Source organism: Raphanus sativus, chromosome 2 (assembly GCF_000801105.2).
Source record: "Raphanus sativus cultivar WK10039 chromosome 2, ASM80110v3, whole genome shotgun sequence".
NCBI classification, from domain to species: Eukaryota; Viridiplantae; Streptophyta; class Magnoliopsida; order Brassicales; family Brassicaceae; genus Raphanus; species Raphanus sativus.
This window is the reverse complement of record NC_079512.1, coordinates 12,294,442-12,317,275: the sequence shown is the minus strand read 5'-3', so window position 1 is coordinate 12,317,275 and position 22,834 is coordinate 12,294,442. Positions and strand designations below refer to the sequence as shown.

General features: G+C 38.1%; 3 protein-coding genes across 5 annotated transcripts; 1 reads left to right on the top strand and 2 right to left on the bottom strand.

Annotated features, from left to right (window-relative positions):
- The first annotated feature begins 2,572 nt into the window (after positions 1 to 2,572).
- Positions 2,573 to 3,505, top strand: LOC108843456 (protein SEED AND ROOT HAIR PROTECTIVE PROTEIN). The gene is made up of 2 exons (XM_018616657.2): positions 2,573 to 2,794; positions 3,002 to 3,505. The coding sequence occupies exons 1-2, from the start codon at positions 2,620 to 2,622 to the stop codon at positions 3,322 to 3,324; spliced, it is 498 nt and encodes a 165-aa protein (XP_018472159.2). The 5' UTR covers positions 2,573 to 2,619; the 3' UTR covers positions 3,325 to 3,505.
- Positions 3,485 to 9,115, bottom strand: LOC108843457 (putative GTP diphosphokinase RSH1, chloroplastic). Of its 3 annotated transcripts, none has more exons than XR_008941242.1 (25): positions 8,857 to 9,115; positions 8,471 to 8,649; positions 8,205 to 8,363; positions 8,050 to 8,115; positions 7,849 to 7,941; positions 7,630 to 7,761; positions 7,442 to 7,543; positions 7,285 to 7,362; positions 7,117 to 7,188; positions 6,867 to 6,974; positions 6,589 to 6,686; positions 6,444 to 6,504; positions 6,279 to 6,344; positions 6,134 to 6,190; positions 5,947 to 6,048; positions 5,660 to 5,818; positions 5,436 to 5,567; positions 5,266 to 5,352; positions 5,097 to 5,168; positions 4,874 to 4,960; positions 4,337 to 4,787; positions 4,170 to 4,231; positions 4,032 to 4,100; positions 3,625 to 3,928; positions 3,485 to 3,592 (listed from the first exon to the last, which is right to left on the bottom strand). XR_008941242.1 is itself a non-coding variant. In XM_018616658.2 (24 exons), exons 1-24 carry the CDS (start codon positions 8,861 to 8,863, stop codon positions 3,824 to 3,826), a joined length of 2,604 nt encoding a protein of 867 aa, XP_018472160.2. In that variant the 5' UTR covers positions 8,864 to 9,115; the 3' UTR covers positions 3,516 to 3,823. The 3 variants fall into 3 exon arrangements, 1 of the variants encoding a protein (XP_018472160.2); XR_008941245.1 differs by having other exon boundaries at positions 6,279 to 6,341; XM_018616658.2 differs by having other exon boundaries at positions 3,516 to 3,928.
- Positions 9,116 to 18,755: 9,640 nt separating this feature from the next.
- On the bottom strand, positions 18,756 to 22,491 carry LOC108834473 (uncharacterized). The gene is made up of 9 exons (XM_018607813.2): positions 21,598 to 22,491; positions 20,916 to 21,512; positions 20,706 to 20,828; positions 20,416 to 20,520; positions 20,049 to 20,156; positions 19,834 to 19,977; positions 19,649 to 19,764; positions 19,463 to 19,544; positions 18,756 to 19,373 (listed from the first exon to the last, which is right to left on the bottom strand). The coding sequence occupies exons 1-9, from the start codon at positions 22,489 to 22,491 to the stop codon at positions 18,756 to 18,758; spliced, it is 2,787 nt and encodes a 928-aa protein (XP_018463315.2).
- Between the last annotated feature and the right edge of the window lie 343 nt (positions 22,492 to 22,834).

The following is a 22,834-nucleotide window of genomic DNA, read 5'->3' as shown; positions in this document are numbered from 1 at the left end:
AGAAAAATTATGACATGGCACACCAACATTGATGACATGGCTTGAAATAAATTATGACATGGATATTTACATTTAGTGTTGATTTATATTTAAAATAGTTTTTTTTAAAATATGGTAATAACTTAAAGCTAATTATGACATATTTTACATTTAATATTAATTATATTTAAGGTAAGTTTTAAAATATGGCAATAATTTATATATCATAATTAATATAACAATAAATAATAAATTAAATAGGAATATAATAATAATTAAAATTTCGAAATATTATTTAGCTATATTTTTATAAGTATATAATTTTTTTATTACTAAAAACAATTCTTCAAAATACTATGCATTTAAAAAATATATATAATTTTCTTTAAATAGTGACATAGACATTTACATTTATTGTTGATTTATATTTTTTAGTAAATTTTAAAAATATGGTAATAACTCATAGATCATCATTAATTTAGCAATAAATAATATAATGTTATAAATAGAAATATAATATTATTTTGGATTTTTCAAAATTTAATTATATTTTATAATTATTATTAGTAAAACAATTCTTCAAAATTATATACAGTTTTTAAATATAATTTCTAATCCAATACTATTAGTTTATTTTTAATATCCATAAATTTTAGAAAATTATTTAGTTCTATGTTTTGATAATTATACACTAACAAAATTTTCTCTTACATTTACAAAATTTGATTGAATATATTTTAGAAAAAGATATACATATATATTACTAAATATACATTGAATAAAAATATTTTTTTAATCTTAAAGTTTTACATATGATTAAATTAAGATTATATATTGTAAGCAAATAATAAAATCTAAAATTAACAAAATAAAAAATTAATAAAATTTGTGTTTTTAAAATAAATTATATTTTTAAAACTTTTATTTCTGCACATGGTGCAGGAAAACACCTAGTATATATATATATATATATATATATATATATTTATATATATCATAAAAGTACTGAAGGATGTGATGTGTGAATATTGCTAGATTTCAGAAAACCAACCAAGATGTCATCTATCTTGCCTTCTTATAGTTAGTAGAGAAAACAATATAAAACTTTACCACATTTTATATATAAGAAAAATACAATACAAAGCTCAGTTTTAATATAATATGTAAGCATTCGTTACAACTTATGGTTTTGATATTTCACATTAAGTTTTTAAAATTATAACATATGTAATTATCTATATGATGATAAGTATAAAATACTATTAACTATATAATACATATAAAATACGATTAATTATGTGATATATATAAAAATACGATTAATTATGTGATGACATATATATGATATATAATAGTGTCATGGAAAAATAAATTATAACACATTTTTTAAAAAAAAATACATCCGTGCGGATGTATGGATCAAAGTCTAGTTTATATCATATTATAAGTTTTGTAAATGGTCAATAAACAATAAAATTTCTGTGTTTATGGATCAAGTCCTGTATAATAAAAACTTGATTAAAGTCTAGTTTATATCATATTATAAGTTTGTATTTGGTCAATAAACAATAAAATTTCTGTGTTTATGGATCAAGTCCTGTATAATGAGAACTTGATTAAATCAAAAATATATATTTGACGCTCTTTGAACTTGATCAAGTCCTGTATAATGACGCTCTTTTAGTTTTGTGTGATAATATCGGTTATGTTTAAGTAGTTTTTGAGTGCATTTATAAGTAGCGTGTATTATTAATTTTAGTACAGTATCATTCTAACAATTTCGAAAAGGATCCAAAACAATTTCTATTAGTAGATAAAAAATAGAACCTTAAATTAATAGATCGGAGTCTGTCCAGTGATGACATAAAAACCTCCTAAAGTTTAAAATACTATATGATGCAAGAAAAGACTATGGGTCCGATTGGTGACCACGGAACAATGAAAAATAATGTATTCCCTAATATTCCTATAAAAAATCACCATTCACAAGGAATAATTTTTCTTTCTCATTTCTTATCATTCCTTTTTTTGTAGAAAAATAAAGAAGAAAATTATTCCTTGTCAAATTTAAGATGGAACAATAATTCTTTTTTGTTCCTGCAATTTTATTCCTCTACGTTCATTTTCTATTTGTTCCTCTTCATTCCAGAATGGTCATCAGTCGGACCCTATTTTTTTAGTTAACCAAGAGAAAACAATTACATTAGAAAACTTAAACAGATCATTTATAATAAGAACATATGATATATCAAATGTAAATATACATATATCCTACAAATTTACACATTGTAAGTTGTAACGAATGCTTACATATTTTATAACAGAAAACAATATAAAACTTTACCACATTTTATAATATTCCAAAGCCGGTTTCACGATATATTGGAACCGTCTATGGAACTGGTAATCCCACACACTATTTTATGCTTATCACGTTGGAACAGTGACACTATAAGTCGTGCATACACGTTCATATCACAAGTAGTTCGTTATGTTATTACTCCAAAACCAATCCAATTAGAGAAGTAACCTTCTTTGTCAACGCTATTAACCTATATAAACACATGGAACTAGTTCTTAAAACTTCACTTGCTTTTTTCTACAATCCAACACATAAGCAAAGCAAGCCCCTAAAAAGAAATGGCTTTCTCACGCCTTTCATTTGCTGCTTCTCTCGTTGTCTTCTCATCCCTAATCATATCCTCAGTTGCTAACTACGGCAATGAAGTCAACCCCGAGACCGGAAAATTTATTCCTGTCGCCGTTGAAGGTGTCATCATGTGCAAGTCCGGTGACAAATCTTACCCAATTCAAGGTAATATATTACTTCTTTAACTCGTAAACAAGATCACCATCCTAAATCATTTTCTTTTAAAACTATACCATCATTGTTTAAATACATGGTTAGTATTTACATGAGTTTGAAATAATATGAAACGGTACTGATTATTGTAATATAACCAACATAGGATAAGATTTGCGAGGAAAAGAAATAGTGTAATAAATCGTTTTTATATGATAGGTGCTACGGCAAGAATCGCATGTGTAAAGACAGACGCATATGGCAAAGAGATAGTTCCAATCTCAATAATGAGCAGCAAAACTGATGCTAAAGGTTACTTCTTCGCCACGTTATTCCCTTCACAGCTTCGTGCAGGAAGGACGGTGACCAAGTGCAAAGTTTTCCTTTACAAGTCTCCAATCGCTGATTGCGATTTCCCGACCGATGTGAACAAAGGTGTGAGAGGAATGTCATTGAGCAAGTACCGTGTTCTTGAAGACAAGAGCTTCAAGCTTTACTGGGCTGGTCCTTTTTTCTACACCTCTGAACCTACTTACTACTAAACAAAGTTTCTTTTGATTGACGTGAAAATGTAATAATGTCTTCTTTGAGAGTCTTTTTGTTTGTTTGATTCGTTCGTTTGAAATTGAAGTGAGACTTTTCATGTATTTTATGTTGTCTTTCTTGGAAATTTTTAACATATCTACAAACCGTGTTGTGAAGTTGATCCAACTTTTACTCTTATGTGCAAGTATAAGGTTTTAACAGGAGTGTATCTACATATTACATTTGTATGTTCATCCCACTCTATGGTCTTTTATATACAATCACCTGGATTTTGTTCAAAAAAAAAGTACAATCACCTGGATTAATTAAACACAAAAAACATCTAAAAGAATTTGACTCCCTTTATATGGTTTTGTTTTCAAAACAAAATGATATATATAATTAACTATAAGAGCTCTCTACCTCTACTTTGAGCAACCATTACCAGATTCTGTTGATCATCTTTTCCACAGAACATGACAAAACTACATGGCCAAGAACATGAGTCCTTTAGCTTTAACACTCAAGAACTTGAGCATTATCTGTTGATCTTGGCCAGCTGCAGCCACTAGACCATCCCAACACACCCAAGATTAGATCCACCTTTGCGCAAACGGTAACCTGGGAGTTACAGATACATATAGAAACTGGTTAGGTTTACTGATTCAAAACCTTAAAAAGTACTTAAAAGAGAGTTTTAGAACACTGGACATGTATATATTACCAAACTTTCAATGTTTGCTTCTATTTGAAACAGCATTACTGCTAATCCTCTTCCTCTGTCAATCTCGGCCTGCAAAGGAAGCATGACATTTGTCAGATGAGTCGTTAGAAACTTGGGTTTACAGTTCTAAGCACGCACCACGCAAGAACATACTGCGATCCCTTCAGCTGCAAGGACTGTTGTAACCTCTGCGATTATGCCTATGATAATATAACAAACAGTTTTGATTTGACTATCTCAACAAAGAGAGATTAAGAGAAGTGGTTTTGGATTCAGGACCATAATAAAGCAAGTGAAGAACATACCTTTACGATCCATGGATACAACACATAACCAGTCGATAGAGTGACCTTCCAGATGATGCCATGAGTCGATTTTACTGGCTCTCCAACTCTCTAAACCGGGCAACACTTCTTTATAAGGAGGAATGTTAGCAGGAAAAATCTTGGCAATTCCATCTCCAGGTAAGAAGAACTCTGGATTCTCCAAACTCGAGTCCTTGATGGCTTTGTTGTGTTTCCCATTCACCTTTGGGACCCAAACGCTCCCGCCGTTTTGAGAAACGGGTGTTACGTTTCTGCTTTTGTCTTGTGACTGAAACTGCTTAACATTAACGAGAATTTTCTCCCACCACTGTAGGCTCTTTCTTGAATCTTCTGTGAGATCTTCCACGTCACTTTCGGAGTCCGCCACAAAGTCATTCACTCGATCTTGGGTTATTTCTGCAGCACATTGCGCAGCTTGCTCCCTTAGGAACTGGAAGAAGTTTAGGAGGCATCAATTAGTAGTAGTGAGCCAATAAGCATGAAGTAAAAGAAATATAAAAAAAAAAAAAAACATACCCTCATAATCTTGTGTCTTGCACTCCTTGTTTTGGCATGTTGCAACCACTGTTTATGTCTCTGGAAAGCAGATTTGCTTGAGAGGGCCTGTGATGTGACATTAATAATAAAACATGAGAGCTCACGGAATCTAGAGCGTTATAAAGGCAATCAAAATTTCCCTAAGCAGGAAAAAAATAAAAGGAGAAATGACAAACACATGCAAGGGAGAAAAGGTACAAACGTTATAGGTGAGTATCTCCACGACCTCGGCATTCTCAAGAACGTGAGTTGGAGAAACGAGATTACCATTCACCTACAGTTTCAAGCAATAAATTAACCTTAACTTCTTATCCAGTTATTGTCGGTATTCAAAGATGATAAACAGAGAATGACCGGAAAGTGGAAAATACCTTTGCTGCTACCATCTTGTTTCCGATTTCCGTGTGAATCAGATAAGCGTAGTCAACAACGGTTGCCCCTTTAGGAAGGTTCTTTATCTGCAAGTAGATAATACTTAAGCATCAAAGCAAAGACGTGAAAATTTTAAAATGGATAATGTTTCAGAGCTTAGTCTTTTTACCTCTCCTTTAGGTGTGAACACAAACACACGACTACCTAAAAGATCTCTCGTAATGGTATCCACAAATTCTCTAGAGCTCATGTTACCCACAAACTCCTCTTGCCATTCCCTAATTGCATTTAGCCACCCGATCTGGAAAAAAGAATCTGTCACTGCCTACTACTGGAACGTCTCTCTGCAATTTTTCTTTTTACTTGAGAGTGAGAGTATAGTAAAGAAAATACCCTGAGTGCAAAATCTGCATTGTTGAGGCGACCTGTCTTCCCCCTTGAATTTCTACCTAGAGGAACTGGACTTCCAGCTAATCCAGCAGAAAGAGCCCTGCCATTATAGTAAACAGCAATCCCCCTTTCAGCTATCAAGTCCATCTCCTCCGTTCTGATCTGCACAGGAAATGTATTTTTAATACCCAATCAAATCAGCCTTTTAGAAATTTCCACATGACTCAAAACTTTAAAAATAAAAAATCTAACTCAGAATGTAACTGTGATTAAATAATATCATCAGATACCTGAACCTCTAGCCGGAACATACTCTCATACAAAAACGGAATCACAGTAGTATGAAGGCTCTGGTAGCCATTAGGCTTAGGTGTCGCAATGTAATCTTTTACCTGTAACAAAAAAGTATTAACACATATGCTCTGATCATAATGTAGTGAAAACATATCCTGAACGAACAGACGATCAGATACATACAGTTCTGGGAATGGGTTTCCAGATCTCATGTACTAGCCCAAGAACATGATAGCATATCTGCATTGATGACAGAGTGAAAAAGTTAGTGACACACCAGAACGTATCGAAACAAAAGATACACATATTCTTTTCATTGTGGTTTCACCTGTTGTGGACTGCATAAAGGCCCGACACCGACAGAAGGTTTTGGCTTTACAACAATCCTTAACTGCTAAAATAAAGCAATATTTACAATCATATTAGGATGGCAAGTGGAAGTTCTGTATTTGAAACCTTTGATACAACTTGGAGATGAATGTACAACACAAACCTGAGCAATCTGGTTGTAATCATTAATTGATCCTTTTGATTTGAGCGCAGCTTTGTATATGCTGCATGCAAAAACAAGAGACTTCAGATGCTGAAGAAAAGGGTATGTTATAGAGTAGAATGAAGAAGTAACTTGACGGATTCACCTGTAAGTTTCCTTGCAAACAGATCGAACATCGGTACTCACAGTAACAAGGTCCAAAAACCCATCATCTTCAATCTTTTTCACCAAAATTCTGTTTGCCTAAGATACACAGTTGACTCTGTGATTACAGATGGACTAAATAAACGACCAGATGACTTCACAGTTCAAAAAGTCAAAGAAATTGTAGGTTGATAAGGAAAATCCTTCTCTAATTCTCTTTCCCGTTTCAATAAACGTTTTGGCAATTTAACCTAAGAGCAAATAATAAGTTGAAGATACCTCACTGAGTTCTTTCTCGTGCTCTTTGTAGAGGTTAGCAATCCTGCTTGTGACTCTCACATAATCTTCAGCATTTACGTACATGAAAGATAGATTTTCCAGTTCAGACTGCAAGATCAGAACCACAAAACTCAGAACGCCGATTGAGACAACAGTGAGATATAACTAGCTTTCATACACGCTAAAATGCATACACACTATTATTGTTTAAAATAATAGGAAACAAAAAAAAAATAAGTAAGGGATATACCTTTATTGAATACATTCCAAGCAATTTCGCTAAAGGAGCAAAGACCTGCAAAGTTTCCGCTGCAATGCTGGACTGAACGAAATTCACACAGTCAGTAGTTAATATCACAAATGAAACATAGAGATGAGAGCTGGATGGGCACAAATCTCAACTACTTGAAGAAATCACCTGCTTATGGGGAGGCATGTGACAGAGAGTTCGCATATTATGCAACCGGTCAGCTAGCTTGACAATAATGACGCGGACCTGGAATGAAGCAGGTAGCCTGCTATATGAATAATATATAACCACACTAGCTGAAACACAATCTTATAAAATTGAAAACCTCGTCCGTCATCGCCAGAAACATCTGCCGCAAATCATCTGCTTTAACATCTTGTATTGATTCACTTTCGGTTTTACACTTCAATTTTCCCAGTTTGGACACCTAATAGAGAAAAATCTTTTATGAACAGATGAAACTTCATGTCAAAATGAAGCGTAAATCTGTTTCTCTAACACAAACATGCAAACCTTAGTCTCCCCTTCTACAATGTGACGTACGGTTGCACCAAACTCTTCTTCTATCTTCTCAAAAGTAATAAAATTTGTATCCTCGACCGTGTCATGAAGTAATCCAGCAACAATAGACTCCCAATCCAATTCCTAAACAAGAAGAGAAACTAAACAACTGAACAAGCTTTCCAACTAATTCTCAAGTGAATCATATTCATAATGTATGACGCAACTCACAAGCTCCCCAAGGATACGAGCAACTGCAACTGGATGTATAATGAATGGCTCCCCACTACGTCTCTTTTGACCATGATGTGCCTCAAACGCTAACTGCACACACCTTTCTTAATGAATTAAGAGACGAATAACAGAAAACTGAAAAACACTCCAATGATTAGCACGTCAAAGGGGAGGAATACAGCTTTTGTATCATCATACCTTGAGGCCCTTTTGAACAAACTCTAATTCTTTACAGGATAAGTAAGATATCGATGGGAAAAGGTCCTGCAGAGATAACCACCCATCAAAGTGATAAGAGCAGTGTGGTAGCAAGTGCCCATTAAATAAGAAGAGGGTAGGGGTGTATCTACTACCTCCCATAATGTTTCAACGGTAACATGGTGGGAAGACCCAGAAGCTTCAGATGATAAGCAATACAGTTCACATCTTTTATGACGACCACAAGATGATCTGGAACTCAAGATTTGTCTAACTTCCGAGAAACTTACTTCATATTTATAACTCTGAGGAATCTGAAGAATGAATTGCAAGTAGATCCACCATTGAAACACGGACAAGGTGATCATGTTTGGTGGCGGTTAAACTATCGATTGAAACGCAAGAAAGAAAGAAAGCTTACAGATTTGATTCTAGTATGTGTTCCATATCTTCTGGGAGATAGAGGTGGATGAGGAGTGGTGGCGAGAAAGCCAGTTAAGGGTCTAGGAGCTTTCCAAGCACAGGAGAGAACAGTGCAATCACTTGTTGCGTTCCCGTCTCCTTTAGTTAGATTACATATGTTCACACATTCCACAGACACTGCCACCACCAAAATAAATTAAAATACTGAACAAAAAAAAAGCCAATTGATTTTTAAGATAAAAAGAAAAAAGAAAAAGAATCACACTAGTCTACATCCTAATATCATTCTAGACAAACACAAACATATATCATTATAGCCAGAACGAGAAGGAAACACATGTACTTGAACACAAACAATAGATAGTCGTGAGAGGAAGCACGCACCGGACATGGAAGAAGAAGGCGTTGCTTTGCTAATGAGGAGGCAAAGCAGCGAACGTCGTACTGAATCGATTCAACATCATTTGATCAAACAATAAAATTCCAATCCCCAGATTCCAAAAACCCGGATTGACAACTCTTAGGCGATTGAAAGAAGTTCGAATAGGACGGACGCACAGAGTGATGTGAAGAAGAGAAGAGACAGATAATCAACTCTCTCTCTCTCTCGCTCACAGGTAGCCCTGAGTCCTTCACCACACAATTGTCGTCCTTTATAAATAATGGACCCAATAAATCCAAAAAGATACAAAATATCTATGTTACATGGGAAAAACTGAATATCTATACTATTATCTGCAATGGATCCATCGCGTTAAAGTTAATAAAAAAAATTATATAAATTAGTCAAAAATCAAAACGAATTTAAAATTTATTTTGTTAGATAAGTGATTAAAATTAAGAGTCATTTGGCCCAAAATCGTTTAAGAAGTCCATAATTAGGTAAATGCCCAAGAAACATTTGTGTGAGGTTCACAATCAATTATGAGTATGTAGCAATTACTAAACTAGCCTTCAGTCCTTTTGTATACGCGATTTAGGCTACACCGTAAGTAGGTAGAGAAGCTAGAAGAATATTATGTTTATTTGGGGGGATTGTAATGATTAATCTTTTCCCCACTGCTTTTACGTGTGGTCGTGTGAAAATCACGAACGAATGAAATTTTTAGAATCCTGACACAACCACTGCATGTACAGGAAAATCGAAACAAAAAATCTAAATGGCATGCAAAAAGGTTTATCTGAGGGGGATAGCGAAAAGTTCGTCTGGGTGTTTGTGTATAAAAGGGACCTTTGCGATGAGCTTCTTCTACAACTCAATAATTCAAGGTGATTATTCCTGACAAAACTAATGTTTACTCTCAGTCGTTAGAATGTTTTGTCACATGCAATAAATTTGTTTCTTTCTGAAATCGGTCTTGATGCTTTCTGTTATATTGTTGTTTAGCATAAAAGATATTGCATCAGTATTTATGTTTGTTTCGTTCATGTTTGCGACATAAATTCTGGAATTTAATTTGCTATGACGGCTTAACTGTTCTTTCACCTGAATTTATTTGTTTCTTTCTTCAATCATTACCATCCATCATTAAATGGAATAGATAGTGTTATGTGTAACATATAGATGCATCTTTTGTTATTCGATCTCTATAAACTATATATTTCATGACATTAATATTGTGGTGTTTTTCAATGTACAGATGGTTCGTAGCGTACGTTTTTTGCGAGGTCAATGGATGAAAAATGGTGGAGAGGAGTGGGAGTTCATTACCCATCCAGAAGACATCGGGTATAGGGTCGTGCTAAATGAGACCGTTAGCTACGAAACGGTTGACATGATCCTGAGGCAGCGCTACAGCCTCGGCCAGTTTACCCCACTAGTACTCACCTATCGACTTCCTTCTTGCATGCTCGTCCCACATGGTAACAAGACACCACCGACTACGATTTCATGAACGGCTGTGTTGTCTTGGTTGCTCCACGGGAAGCCGTGGTTGATTGAGTTGACGTTGCTAGTAACCATGGGCGCAAGAGGAGTGGCTGAGTATGAATTCCTGTGCCGTACAAACTTCAGTATTGGCAATACATCGTATCTCTTTGACTACACCGCAACCGATAACTCGAGAGCCGCTTATGAAAGTAAGTAATATAAACATAAGCTACAAAAAATAATCTATGTTGTTAACTAGATCTGATGCATGTTCGTTTTATTATGGTAACGCTACAGGTTTGGTATTTGGTGATCGCGCAGCACAGACTGAGCGTGTCATGTATGCTCTCTTCCCAGAGGATAGCATGCGTCTTTTCCACCGAGTTTCGTTGGAGATGGGTTATGCGGACAATTTCTTGGCGACACAGGGCAACGCGAACCAACCAGTTAGAGAGATCATCGAGCTTGACGACGATGATGAAGAAATGGGTGAAGGCAGTCAAGCTAATGTTGCTAACGTGGCTACGGGTGAGTGGTTACATAACTACATATAATAAAACTCATAAACTAGTACAGATTGCATTGGCATTTTGTTTTACCGTGTAATTTTATGTAGCTTGTGTATGTATTTATAATATCATGATATAGCATGCTGTCATATAGTTTTAGCGGGTTAAATAATTGTTTTTAACAAAAAAGAATTGTTTGAAAATGGCAGGTGTTACCGGACTTGCAAACGAATTGGTTGGACCTTTAACTCAGCCGGAAACACCCTCGATACTTTGGGATGTTGGTATGGACATGGGGGCCATTGAAGAACCACCGGTACAAGAAGCGCCGCCGGCACCACCGACTGCGGTGGTAGATGCTGATATGTTCTTTTGGGCTGGACTAGCCAATGAGTGTGTCGGTGTGAGAGAGCTGTCGGCTCCCATTACTCAGAATGAAAGTGTAGCGGTGGTTACGGGTGATGCTAATGAGGCTACACGACATGATAGCCCAAATACTATAGGCCCATCTCCAAACGGGCTTCAAGTTAGCGATGGCTCATACACTGATTCAACTGCTGAAGACATTGGCCCGCTAACGCAGCCGAGTAGAAACAGTATGAAATGGATTGTACAATCTCGTTATGATAAAACAACTCTTATTAACAAACAGTTGTGCAAATCAATGCAGAAATTGATGCGGCTGAAGGGTTGGTGATGGCGAAGACTACACCAGTAGTCAATGGGACTACACCAGGAGGCGAGACAAACGCAATCGAACCACCACCACCCATGATGAAGTTGGCAATGTACTGCACCACTAAGAGTGAGGGAACAAGCAAAACATGCGAGAGGCCGAAAGACACATCTTCAGAGGGGAGTAGCACCGAAGGTGGGTGTTGAATATCGTTGTTCACCTGATAATTCAAACAGGCCTAAGAATTTGTGAAAAACTATTTTTCCGTAAGGATGGTGTTGTTTTAATTAGGTTCATGCATTTTGTTTAGTTGGATAATTATCTGTTTATCATCGGAGTTATATATTTTGGATGAAAAACAGTTATTGTTGCATTTTCCAAAAGGCTACTGTTTTAATTTTCATTATATGTAAACAGCTAATATCAAGTTTGGTTAACTTTGAACCGGGTCTGTTTGTAATAAACCTCATCTATGAGCTAAATCTTAGTCCAAATTGCATGTTCAATATTGTTGTTCACCTGATGGTCCAAAAGGCCTCATGATTTTTGAAAACTCTTTTTCCATAAAGATGGTGTTGTTTTTAATTAGGTTCATGTTTTTTGTTTAGATGGTTAATTATCTGTTTATCATCGGAATTATAATTTTTGGATGGATAACATATATTATCGCATTTTTCAATAACCTGCTGTTTTAATTTTCGATATATCTAGAGGGCTAATATCTAATTTGGTTAACTTTGAACCAGGAATGGTTGAAAGAAGCATGAATCTTAGTCCATGCCCATAAGTATTGGCTTTGTTACTTCTTGGTAATGTGTCAACAATAAATGTCTAGATACAAAAATGTGATTAAAATCTAACAATTGTAGAAGATATAACAACATGGTTTTGCTGATGTATATCGCGCTAATAGTGTTTAAATTATATTCTACCCCGAACTTTTGTAGGCGAAATTGGAGACTACGGAAACGAGCTGGCTGTCGGAATGATTTTTCGGGACATGGACGATTTCAGACAACATATGGCTGTTTACGCCATCAACAGAAAATTTTGCTTCAAAAGTAGGAAATCGGAACCAGGGTTGATGGTTCTGGAGTGCTGTGGAACGAACTGCCCTTGGAGGGTCTATGCAGTGAAGCTGAAGGATGCGGAAGTTTTCGAGATTAGGAAAGTCATTTCCGAGCATTCGTGTACTGTTGACGAACGTGGTGGCTACCAGACACTAGCCACGGCTACGGTTATCGGCGAGCTCATGCGGACCAAGTTTGGATGTGCTTCCGGTGGTCCTAAACCCCGGGATATTAGACAGATGATGCGGGGAGACCATGGTGTGAGTATATCGTACTGGAAGGCATGTCGCTCGAGAGACGTCGCCATTGAGAGGGTCAAGGGTACAATAACTTCTTCATACTACGAGCTGCCAGATTATCTGAAGCGCCTAGCTGTTGCAAACCCTGGGACGATAACCAACCTTTTTACAGAGTCAATTGACGGTGGAGGCCAACGTTTCAAGTATATGTTTGTAGCGTTTGGGGCGTCGATCCAGAGATATGAGTTTATGAGGAAAGTTGTCATTGTCGATGGCACACATTTGAAGGGTAAGTATGCGGGGTGCTTGCTAACGGCGTCTGCCCAAGATGGAAACTACCAAATATTCCCACTTGCCTTTGCAATAGTTGACAGTGAGAACGACATGTCTTGGGACTGATTTTTCCAGCAGTTGACAACATTTGTCAATGGTGATGAAGGGTTGGTGTTTGTCTCTGACAGACCCCCGTCTATATCTAAAAGGATTAGCAAGGTAAGGTTTAAATTTACAAGATAAAATTTGTTGTAACATGCGAAAATCATGTCGTGCAAAGTCTCTGTGTCTTTTGTGTCTCTAAACAACGACTTTGCATGTTTGCTTACAGGTTTATCCGACAGCTGGTCACTGCATCTGTGTGGTGCATTTGAAGAGAAACATTCTCTCCAATTTCAAAGCAAGACATTTGGAATATCTTGTTGCGAAAGCAGCTCGGTCGTTCAGAATGCAAGACTTCCAAAGCACTTTCAACGAGATTAGAAGCTTGGATCCAGCGTACGCAGAGTATCTCCTAGACGTAGGTTTGGAGCATTGGGCAAGGGCGCATTTCCCTGGGAATCGGTATAATATCATGACAAGCAATCTAGCAGAATCGTGGAATGCAGTGCTGAGTGAAGCTCAAGAGTTTCCGGTTATACCATTGATAGGTTTCATCCGTGGCAAGTTGACGGAGTGGTTTGCCGCTCGTAGGGAAGCTGCTAACAAGAATATAGGTTCTATCACACCCAAGGTTGCAGGTATTATCACTAAAAATTTTGAGATGGGTGGAGGTTACCATGTTACTATGATTGCAGAGGATGAGTACGAACTGCGTAACAAAAAGGGGGTAGTTTCCATGTTGATCTTGCTAACAAGACGTGTAGCTGCTGTGAGTTTCAGATGCTGTCCATTCCGTGTTCACACGCTATCGCCGCTGCCATTAGAGGCAAAATTAGCGTTGACTCATTGGTGTCGCCTGCTTATACAGTTGGAGAACTCAGGTCCGCTTACCAGGGGAGTGTGCTCCCGGTTCTAGACAATAGTGGTGTGAAACAATTGACTGCTGAATTAGGAGGGATGCATCTCTATCCACCAACTACAAAAAGGCCTCCCGGCAGGCCAAAGAAGCAGAGATTCTTTTCCAGAGGTAAAAAAATCATAAGTCTGTAACAACTATTTATTAGCTAGTAAGCGGAATGACCATTTATATAATAAAAAATCTGACATGGTGTGAGTTCCAGATGAAACTCACACCATGTCAGATTTTCTAGCTAAAAATCATTTATATATAGCTAGAAAGATAATGTATGTGATAGAATAACTTTTAACCATATAATGAATTTTCGGCTACAGATGGAGATTACTCCCATTGAATAAATAATCTTTGGGTTTCGCTTTATAACAATATAACAACAGCATATGATATGCTAAAAAAACAGTAGGATAGTAGGATTTATATTGCACGAATCATAACGGGATAAGAAAAAACATTACAGATGTATTTTACAGCCGATACAGCTAAACGTTAAGGTAAGATAGAGTGCTGAATTACAATTCATACATAAGTGTCATGGCTAAATGACAAAAGACTGCCATAATTCAACAGATTCCATACTGACACAGAGCAACGACTTCATACGGATGAAGCCCTGAGACTTACATAATTAGGCAACATCCATTCCGGCCAGACACCAAATCGAGCATGACCTTGTTCTGTTCAACTTGCTTCCCTAAACCACCAACGTCGGATCTCAGCTCGGCGATCTCTTCTTTCATATCACTGACCATCAACTTTAAATCCTCGATTTCTTCAACGACCCTTCGTCCGTCCATGTAAAGAGATGATATTTATCCTGTCCCCGAATCAAAAAGTATGAAAGCCACATTTGTAATTGAAAATGCAATTATTCATAGCACTTAAGTGGAGAGAAATGAGTATAACTGTACCTCCTCAGATCCATTGGGGCAACATTAGAATAGCCTCCCTGGGTTTTTTGCAGTACCGGAAGTCCTTATGACAGCCTCTTCCCCACATCGACAATATCTAGGGATCCCCCTAGCCCTTCCAGATCTGCGGAAACGGCTGCCAGCGGTAGCTGCGATACATATTTAAAGTATTGGCACTTACGGCATAATTAAGACGTAAGAAACAGTGGAGACCGATTACCTGTAATAGACGATGCACTGCCCTTCAATATGTGCGACATAGCAACTCTGGGTGGAGGGAGCTTGACGGCGTCTAGGGTAAATGATAAGGGGTTCGAGGAAGAGGAGTGGAGTTAGATGAAGAAAGAACAAACGTCGACGTTTTGTTTATGTACATTACAGCTATAGGCTTTTCTGAGAATATTGAAATGGGCCTAAATATTTTAAAAATTGTGTCTGTTTTGTGGAAACATGCTAAAATATTTGTCTTCGTGTCTAATAAATCTGATAACTAGCTAAATGAAGTTCTTTATACAACTTACCAACATATTAACCAACTAACAATAGAAGACATTAGTTGGAGGTGGGTTTCTAATATAAACATTACTTGGCACATATGTGGATTGTCTGAAAACGGGTTATGTTCATTACATTCATCATAGTTACTACATACGAGTAGCGTGACAACAGAGATAGGATATGCGTACACATGAGATACACATACAAAACATAGTGACTGGATAAAAGTAACTAGACAAACAGAAAAGACAAACAGAAAGACAAAGATAGGCGATGGTCAGAGAACTTCAACATTTTCCTCGTAGATCATGACAGCAGCTCGTTCGGCCTCCGTCGCTACCACTTCGGGAGTGATACATTGGCACACATCAATACCCCCTACAGCGTGGGCTTGGATTAGCAGAATACTTGTGATGCCAGATTCGACCATATTGTTGTTTTGGGGCACACCTCGTGATCTATCAACCGTTAGGGGCTTCATCTCCTTCGCAGAAAGTTGTTTTCCAGCTTGTCTGAGAATGTAGGGAAACATTTGTGTGATGGGCCTCGGGTCTTTGGCGATCGATGCGTCCGTCTTGATCCCGGTGTTACAGTCGAGCAATATAACCTGAGATAGGGAACAGTCGACGCATACGCCCACCCAGTGTTGTTTATCAAAATTGAACGACCGGGTTGCTTCCGAGATTGGACACTCCCGAGCGACTAAAGAGCACAACGCAGCTGGGAATCGAACATTATCTTTCTTTTGAGACTTAGAGAACTTGGCAAAAGACTTAGCAAGTTGGGAGACAAACTTAGCGTCTAGGAAAACAGAGTTCTTGTCCTGCAAGTGTTCTGGATTTGCATGAAAAACAGAACGGGTGTGACTAATAAGCACATCCAGAACCTGTTGGAAAAAAATATGAGAATAGTTATAAAGTGAAAACACCTTAATGCTTTCATTGAACAAGCGTAGCATGGAGAGCAACAAAATACCTTAGCAGGCAAATGAGATGTCCTTTCAACAATTGCCAACAGCTCATTACTTTCGAGGCTGAGGCTACCAACATCGATTACACTGACAATGCGCATAAAAGATGATGATAAGAAATATATTAGCAGTCATGTGGACACGTGTGTATGGAAAATGTAAAAGTTAGCATGTAAAAATGTAAGACTTACAATGGTGACGCCAGTTTTTCTGATAACATTGCCAATTTAGCGGCGTAATCTATGCCTGTAATGCAAATGCCATTAACATAAGATTCCCATGCGCGAGTGAGAATCCTCTTGTCACACTGGTAATCTCCTACAAGATTCCTCGGGAGTACTCTGGGCCGTTTGATCTTCCTGTTGCCGATGGGGGCATGGTTATCAATGTCCTGCAATGGCTCTTCCTCCATCCCTGGATCGACTGCAGGATCCGCATCATCAACATCTGGTTCGTTGAGTTGTGTAAGCCCAATTGAGAAAGAGGGATCCGGAAATGACAGGCCGGTTCCAGTCGCAACCTGGTGAAAGACATGAAGGAGTTAAGAAGGTCTTTACAAATAGTTTGGAAGAAATAACACACAAACGTTACCTTATTAACATTAGCAGGAATGACGACGCTGGGAGATACTAAGCTGCGGTTAAGTTCATCAGCCTCTGTAACACTGGGGTTTGGAGGGTGTGTGAGGACACTTTGTGCCTACATAAAGTTGAACCAAATAAATGTTAGTTTCTATTTCTATATCACATACATTATCTTTCTAGCTATATATAAATGATGGTGCTGACATGAGACGCAAAAAAATCATTTATATATAGCTAGAAAGATAATGTATGTGATAGAATAACTTTTAACCATGTAATGAATTTTCGGCTATCAGATGGAGATTACTCCCAACGAATAAATAATCTTTGGGTTTCGCTTTATAACAATATAACAACAGCATATGATATGCTAAAAAAACAGTAGGATATTAGGATTTATATTGCATGAATCATAACGGGATAAGAAAAAACATTACAGATGTATTTTACAGCCGATACAGCTAAACGTTAAGGTAATATAGAGTGCTGAATTACAATTCATACATAAGTGTCATGGCTAAATGACAAAAGACTGCCATAATTCAACAGATTCCATACTGACACGGAGCAACGACTTCATACGGATGAAGCCCTGAGACTTACATAATTAGGCAACATCCATTCCGGCCAGACACCAAATCGAGCATGACCTTGTTCTGTTCAACTTGCTTCCCTAAACCACCAACGTCGGATCTCAACTCGGCGATCTCTTCTTTCATATCACTGACCATCAACTTTAGATCCTCGACTTCTTCAACGACCCTTCGTCCGTCCATGTAAAGAGATGATATTTATCCTGTCCCCGAATCAAAAAGTATGAAAGCCACATTTGTAATTGAAAATGCAATTATTCATAGCACTTAAGTGGAGAGAAATGAGTATAACTGTATCTCCTCAGATCCATTGGGGCAACAGTAGAATAGCCTCCCTGGGTTTTTTGCAGTATTGGAAGTCCTTATGACAGCCTCTTCCCCACATCGACAATATCTAGGGATCCCCCTAGCCCTTCAAGATCTGCGGAAACGGCTGCCAGCGGTAGCTGCGATACATATTTAAAGTATTGGCACTTACGGCACAATTAAGACGTAAGAAGCAGTGGAGACCGATTACCTGTAATAGACGATGCACTGCCCTTCAATATGTGCGACATAGCAACTCTGGGTGGAGGGAGCTTGACGGCGTCTAGGGTAAATGATAAGGGATTCGAGGAAGAGGAGTGGAGTTAGATGAAGAAAAAACAAACGTCGACGTTTTGTTTATGTACATTACAGCTATAGGCTTTTCTGAGAATATTGAAATGGGCCTAAATATTTTAAAAATTGTCTCTGTTTTGTGGAAACATGCTAAAATATTTGTCTTCGTGTCTAATAAATCTGATAACTAGCTAAATGAAGTTCTTTATACAACTTACCAACATATTAACCAACTAACAATAGAAGACATTAGTTGGAGGTGGGTTTCTAATATAAACATTACTTGGCACATATGTGGATTGTCTGAAAACGGGTTATGTTCATTACATTCATCATAGTTACTACATACGAGTAGCGTGACAACAGAGATAGGATATGCGTACACATGAGATACACATACAAAACATAGTGACTGGATAAAAGTAACTAGACAAACAGAAAAGACAAATAGAAAGACAAAGATAGGCAATGGTCAGAGAACTTCAACATTTTCCTCGTAGATCATGACAGCAGCTCGTTCGGCCTCCGTCGCTACCACTTCGGGAGTGATACATTGGCACACATCAATACCCCCTACAGCGTGGGCTTGGATTAGCAGAATACTTGTGATGCCAGATTCGACCATATTGTTGTTTTGGGGCACACCTCGTGATCTATCAACCGTTAGGGGCTTCATCTCCTTCGCAGAAAGTTGTTTTCCAGCTTGTCTGAGAATGTAGGGAAACATTTGTGTGATGGGCCTCAGGTCTTTGGCGATCGATGCGTCCGTCTTGATCCCGGTGTTACAGTCGAGCAATATAACCTGAGATAGGGAACAGTCGACGTATACGCCCACCCAGTGCTGTTTATCAAAATTGAACGGGAAATAGAACCGGGTTGCTTCCGAGATTGGACACTCCCGAGCGACTAAAGAGCACAACGCAGCTGGGAATCGAACATTATCTTTCTTTTGAGACTTAGAGAACTTGGCAAAAGACTTAGCAAGTTGGGAGACAAACTTAGCGTCTAAGAAAACAGAGTTCTTGTCCTGCAAGTGTTCTGGATTTGCATGAAAAACAGAACGGGTGTGACTAATAAGCACATCCAGAACCTGTTGGAAAAAAATATGAGAATAGTTATAAAGTGAAAACACCTCAATGCTTTCATTGAACAAGCGTAGCATGGAGAGCAACAAAATACCTTAGCGGGCAAATGAGATGTCCTTTCAACAATTGCCAACAGCTTATTACTTTCGAGGCTGAGGCTACCAACATCGATTACACTGACAATGCACATAAAAGATGATGATAAGAAATATATTAGCAGTCATGTGGACACGTGTGTATGGAAAATGTAAAAGTTAGCATGTAAAAATGTAAGACTTACAATGGTGACGCCAGTTTTTCTGATAACATTGCCAATTTAGCGGCGTAATCTATGCCTGTAATGCAAATGCCATTAACATAAGATTCCCATGAGCGAGTGAGAATCCTCTTGTCACACTGGTAATCTCCTACAAGATTCCTCGGGAGTACTCTGGGCCGTTTGATCTTCCTGTTGCCGATGGGGGCATGGTTATCAATGTCCTGCAATGGCTCTTCCTCCATCCCTGGATCGACTGCAGGATCCGCATCATCAACATCTGGTTCGTTGAGTTGTGTAAGCCCAATTGAGAAAGAGGGATCCGGAAATGACAGGCCGGTTCCAGTCGCAACCTGGTGAAAGACATGAAGGAGTTAAGAAGGTCTTTACAAATAGTTTGGAAGAAATAACACACAAACGTTACCTTATTAACATTAGCAGGAATGACGACGCTGGGAGATACTAAGCTGCGGTTAAGTTCATCAGCCTCTGTAACAGTGGGGTTTGGAGGGTGTGTGAGGACACTTTGTGCCTACATAAAGTTGAACCAAATAAATGTTAGTTTCTATTTCGCTTCGCAGGCTGATAAGATTTCAACCTGCCAAATATATATGTTTGGATATCTATTTATTTTTTTATACATATACTGAGGCAATTAGCGTGCGCTATAAAAAAAATTTCCAATTTTATTTTAAGTTAACGGGTCAGATGGCGATGTTAGCAAGCTAGCGAATTAAAAGAACCTGCTAAGTCCACGATACTAACAGAGTGTAAAAGGTAAAAAAGGGTACCGGGGCTTCTCTAGCAACAGCACTGCCTCCCTGAGCTTCATCACCTGTCCTGACATCTTCGCAAATGTGGTCTTCTTGATCCTCGCATAATTCAGCAGGAATGTCCTGCCACAAATCGAAAAGCCATTAAGTACAGACAAATCCAATGTTTCAGAAAGCTACTTAGCAAAATAAGATTAATCTTGTGATTGCTAATGAAATAATTTTCGTGATACTGTAATCTAGGTAGTGCTAATCAATTTAATAATATGTCATCAATAGCTAGACCGAAGCTTGAAGAAAACATTTACCGCGTTTCTAACGCTTTCCTCCGGGCTTGCCTCGCCCTCATTTTCCTCTTCTTCCGTGATAGGGTCGCCAATCTTTCCATCAACATGTACACCTCCAGCACACCCGATATCTTCTGACGATGGCTGACACATTGAACAGAATAAAACATAGTCAAAAAGGGTCTAAAGAAGTAAAGAATTGATGGCAAGGATGTTGATCTATGTCCTTACATTCCCAGCCTGGGTTGATTGGTGGTTAGCAAAACGCATAGCGTTCTCTATTATTCCAGCCGCATCAAAAGAAGTGCCGCCTCCAGCGTGGATGTTCGCTGTGCTGGTGTTAACATGATCAGTATGAACGGCTTCACCAATAATGGGGCGTCTGGAAAGGGTGCTAATCTTCTCCTCGATCTCTTTCTGGAAGTTTTGAAACATGTCTTGCATATTTTTCTGGAATAGGTTTTGTGAATTACCCATTGACACAGCAATGTCTTTTATGTGTTGAGCCATCTTGCTTAGATCTTCTGAGACGCTATTTTTCACAATCTTTGCTACGTGCTCAGCATCAAAGCCACCTGGCGGAGTTTGATTCTGGTTGGGTCTCGAGGTTTTGCGATTTAAGTTATCTTTTTTGCCTTCTTGACGCATACGGTTAACGTCGGCTACGGTCACCCCACCCTTGAAATGAGAGTTGGCAAATGGAAAACAGGCTTCGACAGCAGAGACAAGATTGTCGACTTTTTCATCTACTTCATCGTCTGATACTGAAATTTCAGACTCGAGATTGGGAATTTCAACACCCGGTGATATAATGGAGATAACATGCGCCTGCAAACAAGAAAGCGTAGGTTAAAAAAAATTGTTAGCTCTGTTAATGAAGGAAGTAACATGTATCTTCATCTGTATATACTACCTTGCATGCTGAATCAATGTCAGGAACATGGCTCGTGTTGATACTATTCATCCCTTCATCATCATCGACACAGATTTCTTCATCATCTGCAGAATCTGCTTCTGAACCAGAGGAACCACCATCTCTTACAACACCCATAAGTGAAGGAACGACTTCAATGAGCACGAGCTGAACGGCCAAAACAAAGCCTTTAAACGCAATTGTGTTCTGCGATAAAGTAACCTCATTTCTTTCTTTAATGCTGCCAATTAGCATATCAAAAGATGCGCGGCCCCAAGGATATGCCAAGAACTGATCGAGATCTTTTATCTTCTCAGTGAATGCATGTGAAATGCGGGGGTTGTGAGACATCGGAAGGATTACAGCCGCAAGCAGAGCGAGGAGAGCGTACTTGATCCTAATCACTAAATCGGTCACCGTCTTCTTTTTAAGCATCGTAACGACATGGGAAGCAGGGACTTCAGTCATGGTGCCGAATAAATCTAGCCAATACGGCTTCTCCGTAAGGAACTTCTTGCTCCTCTTCTTGCAATGGGGAGGGTAGTTGCGGTAATTGAGACCGGTGACTAACGCAAACTCCCGAATAGATAATCTAATCGGTTTCCCAGCGAAGAGAAACCAAACTTCCCGCTTCTTTAAAACTTTCAATTGACGTGAGAAAAGAAAACGCCCGAACCTACCAGAAAATGAAGGTTTCTCGGCTATTTCTATTAGTTTACCAAACGATGAATCTCTGATGAAACGGATCTCATCTTCTTCAAGAGCGTTGAAGATTTTGGAGATGACAGAAGGTTTATGATAAGGTGTGACTCTAATACCAACTGGTTCCTCTCCAATCGCAAACATTCTCTCAGGAAAATTTGGATGCTCCGCATGGCTAGGGTTTGTATCCATTTTGGAAATATGAATTGAGGGTGAGAAGATGAATAGAATGGCAAGAACAGTAACATATAAATAGTGACGAAGAGGTGCCTATCTATTATCTCGAACATAATGATTTGTGGGATATTATTATTAAAACATATATAATAACTCAACTTGGTCTGACACAAATATTTTGCGTGTGTAGATGGAATATCTATGTTTAATAAATCGTGAAATGTAGAGAAAACAGTTTTGTCGTTAAAACTGGTTTCTAAAGGATAGGAGTACAACAGTCTTTTTAACAGAGGAACTTTTGAATAACGACAAAAGCATGGTATAGACTTAGGTGCTGACTGGTTTTCCCGCTACCACC